Below are 12,713 nucleotides of genomic sequence, written 5' to 3'. Positions count from 1 at the left end.
TAAGAACTAGTATTTCATTTTAGAACCACCACTGTGTTTGTAGTTTTCTTAACAGAGCTAGTGTCCCATGTTGTTTATGTTCTAGGCAGCTGCTTCTCTGAAATAAAAGTAGAATCTATTAGAATTGTCCAGTTTAAAACAGAATTATACACATGGTGCTGTCTACACATACAGTAATTTTGCAGTGTGCAGAATTGCTTCACAGCTTTCCCTTATTTTATCTTAGTAGCAATTGTCTTGGGTCAGAAACATTAATTATGGATACTGGAACGGCTGGTAGAAACCATAGCATAGATGGCTAATCATTCTGGTACTTACAGACATCCTCATCGTTCAATAGAAGTTCATCTGCCTGAAGCAAGGTGGCTATAAAATACAAATAGGGTTTTGCTTTCTTTTACTATGTTGAGATTGTTCGTAGTCTTCAATCCTAGAATAGTACATAGTTTACTTTTAAAACCTTGTAATTTCACTAATTGGAACATATAAAAGAAAAAAAAGCAAAAAGAATCAGGAACTTAATGTATATTTATTTCTAAACGTTTATTTAATTAGCTACTGTAGATATATTTTCTGTTTAAGGCCTGGAAATCTGTAAGGCAATGACTCGCAAGTGAACAAAATACAGACAGTTCTTGTATTTTTGGATGTTTTTGTCTAGAAAGAGAGGAGGAAGTAAATAAGTGAAAAAAGCACAGAGGGAGTTCATTAGGAATAATTAAAAATAGCATGCAGCAAAAATCAAAGATTATATATAATGAGGCATGATAAGACACAAAACTACCTGCAGTTTGGAGAGGCTGGGACAAATGTTTCCAGAAAGTCTGATGTAGGGATTTAACTCACTGAAAAATTGGAAGGGAGAGATTAAATCAGATGTGGAGATTTGGAGGAAGGAGATTGGATATGTTTAAGGATGTAAAGAATCATGTGAATGGAACACAAAAAGCAGGATACGCACGCGCGTACAGACACACACACACACACACACACACACACACACACACACAGCTACCCATGATGTAAATCCCATGCTATTAGAGAACATCATTTCAGTGCTTTACTTCTGCAAGTGCTTAGATGTTACTATTATGCCTTTTGTGCTATTAGTACATCTGAAATAAACTGTATTCCCTGCAGAAGTCTATAAATGATTGTTCTATTTTTTACCACAAGATGGCAACAGCTATCTAACAATATACCTTTCTTCTAGTTCCCAGAGATGAACGACATGCTGAGAGAAAAGGTGACTGGAAGAAAAACTGATTTCACCTTCTTCATGATTCAGAATGCCGGGATGCTGACGGGATTCACAACCATTCTGCTCATTACTCTGTATGCAGGAGAAATCGAGTTAGAGTAACAGGAAGTCGAAGATGGTGTTGTCATTAGAGGCATTTAATAAATAAAAACATCTCCAGAGGAATTTTTAAACTGATTCTGCTTAGTGGAAAAACAATTTTTTCTTCAACTTTAGGTCAAGTAAATTAATTGTTTAGTTTCAGATCTGCGAAATGGGCTATTATTTGTTGTTAAAAATAGTGCAAAAAGATTTTCATTTCAGTATAAAATGCCTGGTTTATGGAGTTTGAGCACATCCCATATTCTGTGTTTCATGCATATTAGATAATGATTATGAAACAACACACATTTGTCCTGTAATCAAGTGAAAACCTAGACAGAAGAAAAATATAAGCTATGTTTTATAAGCCTTTAAAACTCATTTGTAGGATTCGAGGTTGAAATAGTCTCAGAGTAGTTTTCTTTGATTTGATTTATTCTAGTACTTTTAAGAGCAAGTCATTCAAATTGTGAGAGAGGGTGTCTAACAAGCTGTTAATGAATTATTCATAGTCTTTGTTCTGTTCTTTATTTACTTAGAAACTTGTAGTTTTGTCTTAAAAGCTATTCTAGCATATTATGAATTAAGACATTAATTGAGTTATTTGAGCCCTACTAAATTCAGGCCTAGAGTTTGTGGCCAAGTGTCTCCCAAACTCCATGAAAAACCAGCATTGCTTTTGGTGGCTTAGGCATGATCACATGGCTTAGAAATGGTGGGCCAGCAAGTAGAGCTGGTGACGGCTATGTCTCAGTATACCACGACTATGTTGTGTTGTGGAGGTGGAGAATATGTTGTCGTAGAGAAAGAGACTTAATGAAATCTTGCCAAATTTACTTTTAGAGATGAGCATGATTATTTAGCAAAAGATATTTTAATAAATGCAAGGCAACAGCTGGGCTGCCATATTTCAAGGACTGTTAACTAGAAGGTATACGTTTCTTACAGGGGATTGAAAATCATTTGAAGACTTTTTTTGTGTTCAGTCCCTATTTTGTTCATATGGTATCATTGCAGGAAAAAACTCAACACACTATGGTTATTTTTCTACCTTTTTATATAGATAGAGCTTATTTCCTCAATTACCAGGTAATAGAAAACTAGTCTAAGACTGTATATCCCAGTCCCAGTTCACACTCCCAAATCACATAAAGAAAATTCATCAGTAAGGAAAATGAAGCAATAAAAGTCACCAGCAGCGATCTCAGTAATTCCATTTTCCCACAGACCATAAAATGTTTTCACGTAATAGTGATGTAGATTTGATGAATGTTTAACATGTATGTTAATGCATAATTCACTGACAAATAGTAAACACATTTTAAACCATGTATTGTTTCACTCATTGCTTATTGAATGGGAATCTGTTTCAAGTGAGTACTATATTCTTGGTATTATGAGGAGAGAGATAAGTAGGAAATTGATGATGTGCTTGTTTCAAAAATATTTAGGGAGTAAATGCTGAAAAGACTTAATCGCTTATGAAAATCAATGGACATAGGAAAGGCTTTTATCTTTTTACATTCAATATATGAAATGAAATTTTCCTTTTTAAAAGATTGTATGTCTGATTTAAGAAGCTACTTAAAACATGCTAAAATGAGATAACCTAATGACCTCTCATTTGTTATAGATCATTGTGTGAGTGTCGTCTGGGCACTTCTTGCTTCCTCTCCTTGCTTTTACTTTTTTAACATTTTCCTCAGGTGTGAGAACAGAGGCAATATGACATGAAGCAATAAAATAAAGCATAATAAAATTGGGAGTTATTGGGGGCTATGATTGAAAGTAAAAAGTAGGAGGAGAGATATGGAAACCTATGATTACATTTTCCTAGATAGCTTTTCCAAGAAACGTGGAAACTGTCAGTCAACATATTTTATAATAAGGAATTCATTCATTATACCGGTTGAACATTCTGTTATCTTTAGGCTTTAAAGATGCTGCTGCTACAAATCAAAATGATTTCAATGCAATATACACTGGGTTGCATTATTAAACTTAAACATGTCTATAATAACTGGCATAAATTTAGTATTGTTTTGGGACTTATTACTGTGACAATGTATGTTAATATAGCACTTGAAGAATCTTGGGCTCACAAACATGGATCATTCTCATGCTCACTGGGTTAGGGCTGCAGCTGATCTAGTCTGGGACTTGCTACATAGCTCAGCCTCAGGCCATGGTTTGGATCAACTTCACCGCTACAGTTGTTGGTTCTGAAAAAAGTTGTGTGGCAGAGGCCATAACATTGAATATAGGGAGAGAGTGAGGAAGTAAAAACTGGTTAAATATACCCTAAGTAGTCTCTACAGACTCCTGTTCCAATTTACATAGTGTAAAACAGCCAGTATCACTTAAGTCAGAAGCGTTAAGAAATACCTCCTTGTTTTGACCCTAACATTTTTTTTCTAATTCCTGTTATGAGAATATATGATTTTCTTTGCCATTACAAGTGATTATATGTAGGTGTATAGATGTACTACTGGCACAGTCTTAGTTCAGGTATTCTGTTAATTTGTATATCTCTGTCAAGGTTAATTTCTTGAGAGTTGTTTAATGCAGCTGATGTGAGAATCCAGTGTTATGATAGTCTCTGGGTACTGTTGTTACAATGATGTTTAGTAAGGCTCTTCTGAACCACATATCATCACATCTAAGGGGATTTCTTTAAGAGATGAAAGTTTTTAAGTGAATTAATGGGGACTACCCAAAAAGAACATCCTGAGTTTACCAGATGATTTACAAAGGCATGCCCATTGAGCTGATGCTGATGGCTTGTGCCCACAGTTTGCCCACCCTGTTCTCCATGTTGGTCTCATTTAGCTTTTTCATCAGCAGTTTATTGTGTTTCCTAGATGCCTTGTGCATCTAGTGAAGGTTCACCATGGCTCAAGAGGTTCTGAACCTTCTGGTAAATGAATGCTCTCACACTGATATTACTGCTTTCTCATTGATAATTTTCCTTCCACATATGGGTTTTAATACCTGTGTTGGGTCATTTTTCCCTTAGCTTCCTTTCTGTGTTGGATACGCATGAACCATTCCCAGAGGGTTATTTAGCTTCCTGTATTGGAGGCCACCCATCTTTGACAGTCTCAGAATCAGTGACTTTACCAATAAAATTTCAGGAAGGCTAAGGCAACAGCTACTTGTTTTGTCAATCCTAAGATAACACTCCTCCGCCTCGTGTATTTTAACATTTCCAAATGGCATGCCATAATCACTGACAATCAGGTGGCATTGTGGAGGTAGCGATATTTATGTGAAAATGAAAATCATCTGTTGAAATTTGGCAAAACTAAGCAAATATCATTATCACTGTTTGGGCTTTGATGGTGTAGAATAGCAGCCATGAAAGGGGTAAGGCTTTTCTTCCTAGACAAGAGAGGTATAAGAAGCAGCCTGGGGCTGGGCTGGTGCTGCCCTGGTCATGGGGAAGCTGGACTCCTCTCATCTGTCTGCTCTGTCATCTTTAGCTGTAACTCCTGCCTCCATGTTCGAAGGTGGTTGTGACAGATACATTGTTAGAAATCTAAATTCGTCATGGCATTAAGGAGTGATGAGTGGAAAGGCAAAATGTTCACACTGAACTCTAGTTTCCCTTTAGGAGGGTTTTAGAAGTAGTGTCTAAACACCTCACTTGTGTTCATTGACCAAATTTAGTTACCTGGCCACACTAAGCTGAGAGAGAAGTTGCCAGTGTTGTGGCTACATAAGTGTCAATAAAATAAGGATTCTGTTACTAGGAAGTAGCAAAAAATGGGTAAGGAGTAGCCACTTATGTATGAACAAGTTTGCATCGTTTTCACTTGGGAAGCTTGTTGCTCCAGATAGTTCTGAAAAGTGCTGCTTTTCTGACTTTCAGATCAATCTCTTGTCACCTTCACAAGTTGAATTATACAGACTCAGCACACTGTCTTGCCTGGACGACCAGCACTCTTATACACACATACTTCTCTTCACAGTCTTTGTCTCAGTTGACTGTGATTATTATTACTTTGCCCTGAAGAAAATCTGTGTCACCCAGCTGTCTGAATTTCTAAGGACACTGAAACAAAACACTATTTCTATAAATTATAACCTTGCTGTTGAAAAAGTCTCCTGATGAGCAGAGTAATTTGAAACTGGGAAAACTGTGCCTTATTAGTAGAAATTGCCAAAAATAAATCTTATAACTTACTTTCTTTTATCTGGGTTAATATAGTTACTCAGTGTTGGTAACATTGGGTCTGAACTTATAACTGTTATCTGGATTATAAATACACCTTTTCTTAGTTGTTTTTTTAGACAAATGGAATTTGAGGGCAATTAAATGAGCTGCTTGTCAAATCAACACTTCATTTTCTTTGGATGTGAATAGTAAGAAGACAAACAGAAAATCTGGGTGGGTAAGGTTTGCCTGTTTAGACTTTATGCAATGACTTAGTTTCTGTTGCGATGGTTAGGCATGCTGTCCCCACAACTGTATATGAACTGATTTGCGGTCAGATCCCAGTGAGGCAGCAAGTGTTTAAATAGCGACTATGTGTGTGGTCAACTAAGAGATGTTTGATCAGGGTCATGGGAAAGAAAAAAGTAGATGAAAGTTATGAATTATACAGGAAAATCTCTTAGAAGAATTCAAACTGGAAATGCTTCCCTTTTTTTAAAAGCCGAGAAAGTTGATGAGATTCATTTTGTCCTGTATTTTGTGGTGAGCTCCATCAGGATGGACTCCTTGCAGTTAGCACAGACACAGTGGATGGTTTCTTACTTGGAAGAAATGCAGACTCTAAGGAGGGCTGGCAAGTGGCTTTGGAGGTGAAGTGTGGATAGTTGCTGCTGTCTTCTTCTTGACCTCCACCCTAGATTCCACTGGGGAAAAAAAATTAAATGATTATTCTTGGTGTGTTGTGATGAAATTAGAACAATTCAAAATCCTGTGTAAGAAGGTTTCCAGGTTGAAAACAGAAAAAATAGTTAAGAGTGGACTTTTGAAAAACCAAGAAGTAAGTCACACAGGGCAGTTGGAAAAGTAGGATCTGTTGGGGAAGGACAATCTCTGAGGAATCTATCAGTTACACAATAATAAGCCCTATGTTGACTAATATCAAATAAGAAGTTTTGATTCCCTTGTTTTCTCCCTTGCACCTATAAGCTTAACACTGGAGAGACCAGGAGCCACAGTTAACAAGCTGGAGGACTAAGGAAGTTGAGAGTCCTCTGAATAAAGGTTGAAGAGCTGATGACACACTGGACTAGACCTTTTAGATAGTGGCCTTGAGGTGTGTTTGTGAGTTAAAGCAATAGGTTGATTTTATTTCTCCCAGAGTCCTGTGTCAGAACTGTATGCCACTGAAAGTTTCACTCAGAACTGGGAGGAGAGCTACCTGGTGCCTATCCCCCAAGTAGGATTAAAAGGATAGTGAGAGATCAAATAGAAGTGGCTTTTTATTCACCCTGGGAGAAGTGCACATTAACATTCTGATTATGTGTGCACTTTAAAAATGAGTGCTTAACAGCAGTGATGTGAAATGAATGCTTTTTAAAATATGAAACGTATGACAGAAAACAATAGTAATGCAATCTTAAATCGTGCCTTTTCATTTTGACCTTTCTCTCTCAGAAGTATTCTGACTACTTACAAGCTAACATATAATTTCAATGCTAGTATAAGTCTTTCTGATACAGTTGACCAGGATGCCAAGGGGCTATTACCTAATGGATAGTAAAAGTATGTTGTGACATAGTTCTTATCCATAATTTCTTACTTGTAATGTTGAATTCTGGATTCTTCTGCTTCTCTGTATTGATAAAGTTTTGTTACAGTTGTAGCCAGATTGTCTGCCCTGCTCTGAAAACTCCCATGTAAGTTGTCCTAATAAACATATTTGTTCATACTTGTAGCTTCCTTCTTCATTCTTTAAGGATTTCTTATATCACAGGCTGAGAAGCGGGGATGTCGCTGTTGATGTGTGACTAACAAAGAATGTGACTCAGGTTCTTCTGTCTGTGCTTTGACCCCTACCCAGATGCTGAGAATAGCACGCAAGCCCCTTTCTCTTGGACTAGTTCCTCAAATCCTCATATTAAAAGCTCTACCTGATGAACACTGGAAAGGTGGGGGAACAGTTAATAGAATTTGGTGCATCATTGCTGAACTTGTAATTGAAGGATGAATGTGGAATTAAATGGAGTAAGTTGGGAGCATAGGAAATGTGTTCAAAACAGTATTACCGTGGGGTGATGCATATTTCTACATTTTACCATTTTGGGGACATCAACTTTTCAATTGTACAGAATGGAGATCCACTCTGCCATTCTGTACCTTTCATTTTGTCATCTAAAGCTGACTTTCATGGACATCATTGGGTTTAGCCAAATGGGGAATCTAACAAGATGCTAGAGGCTACAGGAGAGTGAGGATAGGGTATTGATTTCCTTGATTGTCTTCCCACTGGATCTTTTTGGGATATATGCATTGCTCAAGAGATTGGAAAATCTGTAATGTTTGTTTTTTTGCCAGTCAGGCCATGTCCCGTGCCTCTGTTGCTATAATCTGGAAGAGCAAAGTGATGGACATTGCTAAAGGATCTGTTGAACTAAAGAAGTTTGAGTGGGGGTGTCTATCAGGTTTGGGAGCTCTTCCAACAATCTGAATTGAAGATCTTGCACAGAAGTCTCTTTCAGCACCGTGATGATCACTCAAGGGGAACAGTGTGTGATGCATCATCTGCTCACAAGCAAATCTATGTTGATAAGAGAAGCCAGGTCAATTAGCATGGATGTATTTCTGGAAGGCATGGAGCTTCTTTCAGAAGAGCTTTGGTGCATTTGTCATGAGGCTTTCCAGAAGAAAGTATTGCTACCACGGGAGACAAGAGCTCCGTGTGAGTCACTGCCCCTGAGCATGCTTCTGTGGGAGGCGACGTGGGGGTGGAAGACAGTGAGGCAGTGAGCCTGATGGTGTGGGGCCTGAGGTAAGCTGTGCTTGTGCCTTCGTTTTTAACAAAGATGTCTAACAAGAAAAGAACAAAATTAAAAACTTTACAAAATAGGGACAAACTTACAGAATAAAGATTCAAAGAAAAGAAATTCATATTGCTAAATCATGTGTTTGTGTATTAAGTCAAATGTTACCATGAAAGAATCAGAAAGTTGACAGAATCTAAAAGCTTATAGAGTGAGGACAATATAGTAAGCTAAGGTTAGTTTCTTACTGAACAAAGAATACTTGCTTTCGATAAATTTGGAGTGTCCTGAGTATTCAGCCTATAAAGTCTACGGTGTTGCACAGCAGGGCTACTGGCCTTCACATTCACTTGCCACTCGCTCACTGAGTCATCTAGCACAGCCTTTAGGACTGTAAGTCCTACATATGGTAAGTGCCCTATATAAGCAAGCCATTTTAAAAAACTACTCATACTGCATTTTGCTTATGTTTTCTCTATATTTGCGTATGTTGGGATACACAAATACTTACCAGTGTGTTACAGTCACCTACAGTATTCAGTACAATTGTATGATGTACAGATTTGAAGGTTGAGAGCAATAGACTGCACTTCATAGCTGAGTTAGGCAGTTGGCAATGCCATGTAGGTTTGTGTAAGTCTCTGTGATCCGGGCACAATGATGAAATTGCCTAATGATGCATTTCTCAGAGCACATTCCTGTTGTTAAGCAACGCATGACTACATTCAAATAGAGAATACTACCTATGTTATTTTGAGAGATTATTATCACACTGATGGCAGATAAGACTTTTTGGAAAGATGAAAGATTTTAACTATTTGGTAACATTTCCTTAAACATCAGGCATCACAAATAAAGGGTGATTTTTATATGGGGAAGAATGAATATTCTTTTCAAATGCTCACTGAAGAAATAATTTGTGACTTCAGAGTTTGTTTTCCCTATGAAAATAGATCTTAAGTCACCTTTCTTCACTTCAAATACACCATGAGGGATAACCGAGTGAGAGACACCAGGGACTTCAACTTTTTAATGTGCTAATTTATTTGTTTTAATCTTCTTGAAAAGGAGAGTGATGGAGGCAGAAGGAGAGATCATCCATCCAACCCATGAGTTGATACCTCAAATGGCCAAAGCAGCCTGGACTGACCCAGCAGGAAATCAGGAGCCCAGGACATGATCTTTGTCTTCAATTTACGTGGTACGTGTCCAAGCACTTTATTGGTTATCTGCTGCCTCCAAAGTTACATGAAAAGGGAGCTAGTTTTATTTTTAAGCCAATATATTTGTGTATTTATTATTTATTTTTTATTTAAAAGGCAGATTTACAAGCAGATGGAGAGAGAAGCAGAGAGTACTTAGATTTGCTTGTTTACTCCCCAAATGGCTACAATGGCAGGAACTGAGCCAATCCGAAACCAGGATCCAGAAGTTAGGAGCCAGGAGATTTTCCAGTTCTCTCAAATGGGTGCAGGAACCCAAGGACTTGGGCCATTCTTTTCTATCTACCTTCCTAGGGCATAAATAGGGAGCTGGATGAAAAGTAGAGCAGCCAGAATTAGAACTGGTACCAGTATGGGATGCTGATACTGTCAGGCTGAGGATTCACCTGTTGAGCTACCATGCTGGCCACAGGAATCTGGTTTGTAAGTGAAGTAGCTGTGGCTTTAACCATGCACTTCAATGTGAAATGTGTCTTAAGCAGTGTTATATTCTGTTGAGCCTCAACACCTACCCTGGGCTATTGCTTTAGACCACTGGATTGAGAAACTAGGGGAAGTAGACATCTGTAAAAAGACAATATTTCCTTTGGAAGTCATTATATATGTTCATGTTCCATTTGTAACAAAGTAAGCACTTAGCAATTAACTGGGAAATATTGATTCTATACATCTTAGAAACTGTGAGAGAAGCTTGTACATATTCAACTTTGTCCTGTCTCCATTTTCCTTTTTATTTTTCAGTAAAGAGCCTTTCAATGTGTGAAAACTAAAACTCATAATTTTGTTGTATTTACATTTTATAGGAAATACATGTGAGAACCACAGTCAGATTCCTGGCCATCCAGATTCACTGGTGGCTTAAGGTATAACGTATTCAACAATCTTAAAATTGTGGGTATTAGAAATAACATTGTGTATGATAAGAGTCAGGCTCCCCTGTAACTTTGTGATGAGAGGATTGCCACGTGTTAAAGCCACTGCCAGATATGATTGGAAACTGACTTCTGATTTTTCTATCCTGTTCTTGACTTCTGCTGTTCTTTCGTAGCCTCGTTATTTCTTGTAGAACACAGGTAGTGATTCTGGGGAGCTTGTCAGTCCCTGCACAGAACTCTGCCTCTGTGCTATGCCAGGGGCAGGGGAGCTAGACTGAGCCACTCATAATTTACTCACAGAACTTTTTCATTCTATGATATAGAGCCTGCATTCTTGATTCTTGCATGTGACTCCTGAGCTGTTGGTGGTCACAGCCTGGAGTCAAGGGAAACCTCAGGAAATAAGGCTAGTATTCGAAGAGCAGTACAACCTGTGCATGGTGGTTAGCATGGAGAGAGGGTTGTTGGGTTGCTCTTCATTTTAGTCCCTGAGCTCTCTACTTTTTTTTTTTTATGGTTAACTCCTTCAATTCTGTAAATTATCCAAATTATTTAAATGTCTCGTGTTCTTTGTTTTTTAGTTTTAGCTAATTTGATTCTCTTTCACTTACATTAGAATTTCCTTAATACTAGTAATTAAATATTGAGATACTGATTTCAAGCACTTTATGGAGTTCCATTGTCAAGGTTTGGCGTCGAATTTCTATTTCAGGCTGACGCCAAACCTTGACAATGGAACTCCATAAAGTGCTGAAGTAGTGAGGAACTGCACTAAGTCTAACAGCCAGGAATTATGCTTGAAATCAGTGGCTATTGTTTTTTATATTATGTTCTAATAGTAGTGAGAAAAATCTTTGAAAAGTTGCAGATAATCTCCAACTAATTTTTATTTCACATTGCAGATAGCTTAGCATTTTACATTTCGCATACTTAGCATGTCATATGTGATGTTCCTTCCTTAGTGGCAACAAGAGGAGGGGTCCCATTTGATGTCATTACAAAACTTTTAGGCTAGTAGGACCTCAGCTGTAATCTGAAAAAACAAATTTGGACAGATAACGATGTCAAGATAAAAGCCTATGTATAGAACCATATGATTTTTAACAGCAAAAGCATGATAACTGAGGGGTAACTTACACACCTTGACAAGGTAGTCATAATCAAACTTTGGCGATCACTCCAGGGAAGATGTTTACCAATCTAGGCCATACTTCATATACTCTGTATTCTCCAAAACAGTGCAGGTTCTTAGCAACAATTACTTGATTATCACATTATTGCTTGATTTTTACAGACACCTCACTCTTTAAGGCACACTTCTTATGAACACTTAAGTATAATATCTAGGTTAGATTTGGAATAACTAAACTTTATGTTCTTTGAGCTAATATTAAAAAAAGTTAACTCTTCAAACTTTGTATCTTTTAAAAATTGGTAAACCACTGCAAGGAAAATTATTGAGAATGAAAAATAATTCTGAGTTATCTTCTAAATAAAACACATATTCAATAAAACATATATGCAGTGTCTACCCATGCCGGGTCTGGAGGATACAAGCATTCTTCAGAGTTCGTTTCTACACTCATGGGTACCTTCCAATGTAAAAAGCAATAGTAACCCATTGTATTCTTAATGTATGATGCTTATGCTATAGAATGCAGACAGCCAACCAGACAGAAAAATAATAATTGAGAGCAGGTTGTATCATTTTCCTGAGTTTGGAGCAGGAGTTTATCAGAAGTGTGTCACAGAGGATGAATTTTTGATTATGTGGCTTTGGATTAGTGAATCATGTCTCATTGCTTTCTGAGCAGGTCTCTGTTGCAGTCTTACCCTAGGACTTCCTTGGATTGGAATTTGTTTGCAGTTATTGATAGGTAGAGAGAACTGTAATGTGTTAGTATGCACTGAGGTTGAAGCATTCCAGATAGTTTCTGTTGCTATATAGAACAGACACTCAGAGATGATTACATTAATGCCATTTGAAAAAAAGCAGACTACCCAAAAATATGTATATTATCATCCCAATTTCTGTTGTACATGCATATTTAGTGTGTACAGGTAAAAATATTTTCTAAAACATGAGTAATGGGGTCTAGCACAATGGCCTAGTGCCTAAATCCTTGCCTTGCTTGTGCCAGCATCCCACATAGGTTTGTGTCCCAGCTGCTCCACTTCCCATCTAACCCTCTGCTTGTAGCCTGGAAAAACAGTAGAGGGTGATGCAATGCCTTGGGACTCTGTACCCTGTTCGTGGCTTCAGATCAGCTCAGCTCCAGCTATGTGGCCACTTGGGGAGTGAACCAGCAGAGGGAA

At 37.7% G+C, this 12,713-nt stretch overlaps 1 protein-coding gene across 1 annotated transcript in view; it reads left to right on the top strand.

The window, feature by feature from the left end:
* The window catches only part of SLC39A8 (solute carrier family 39 member 8), a 66,457-nt gene extending 63,786 nt beyond the window's left edge, over nucleotides 1–2,671 (top strand). The window contains exon 8 of the mRNA XM_040967272.1: nucleotides 1,214–2,671. Within this exon, the coding sequence (XP_040823206.1) occupies nucleotides 1,214–1,363 (150 nt within the window). The 3' untranslated portion in view covers nucleotides 1,364–2,671. The remainder of the gene's footprint in view (nucleotides 1–1,213) is intronic.
* The last annotated feature ends 10,042 nt before the right edge of the window (nucleotides 2,672–12,713 follow it).

Source organism: Ochotona curzoniae, unplaced genomic scaffold, assembly GCF_017591425.1.
Source record: "Ochotona curzoniae isolate NIBS_2020 unplaced genomic scaffold, NIBS_Ocur_1.0 scaffold_4506, whole genome shotgun sequence".
In the NCBI taxonomy this organism is placed as follows: Eukaryota; Metazoa; Chordata; class Mammalia; order Lagomorpha; family Ochotonidae; genus Ochotona; species Ochotona curzoniae.
The sequence above is the reverse complement of the archived record's forward strand: the minus strand, read 5'-3'. Positions and strand labels throughout refer to the sequence as shown.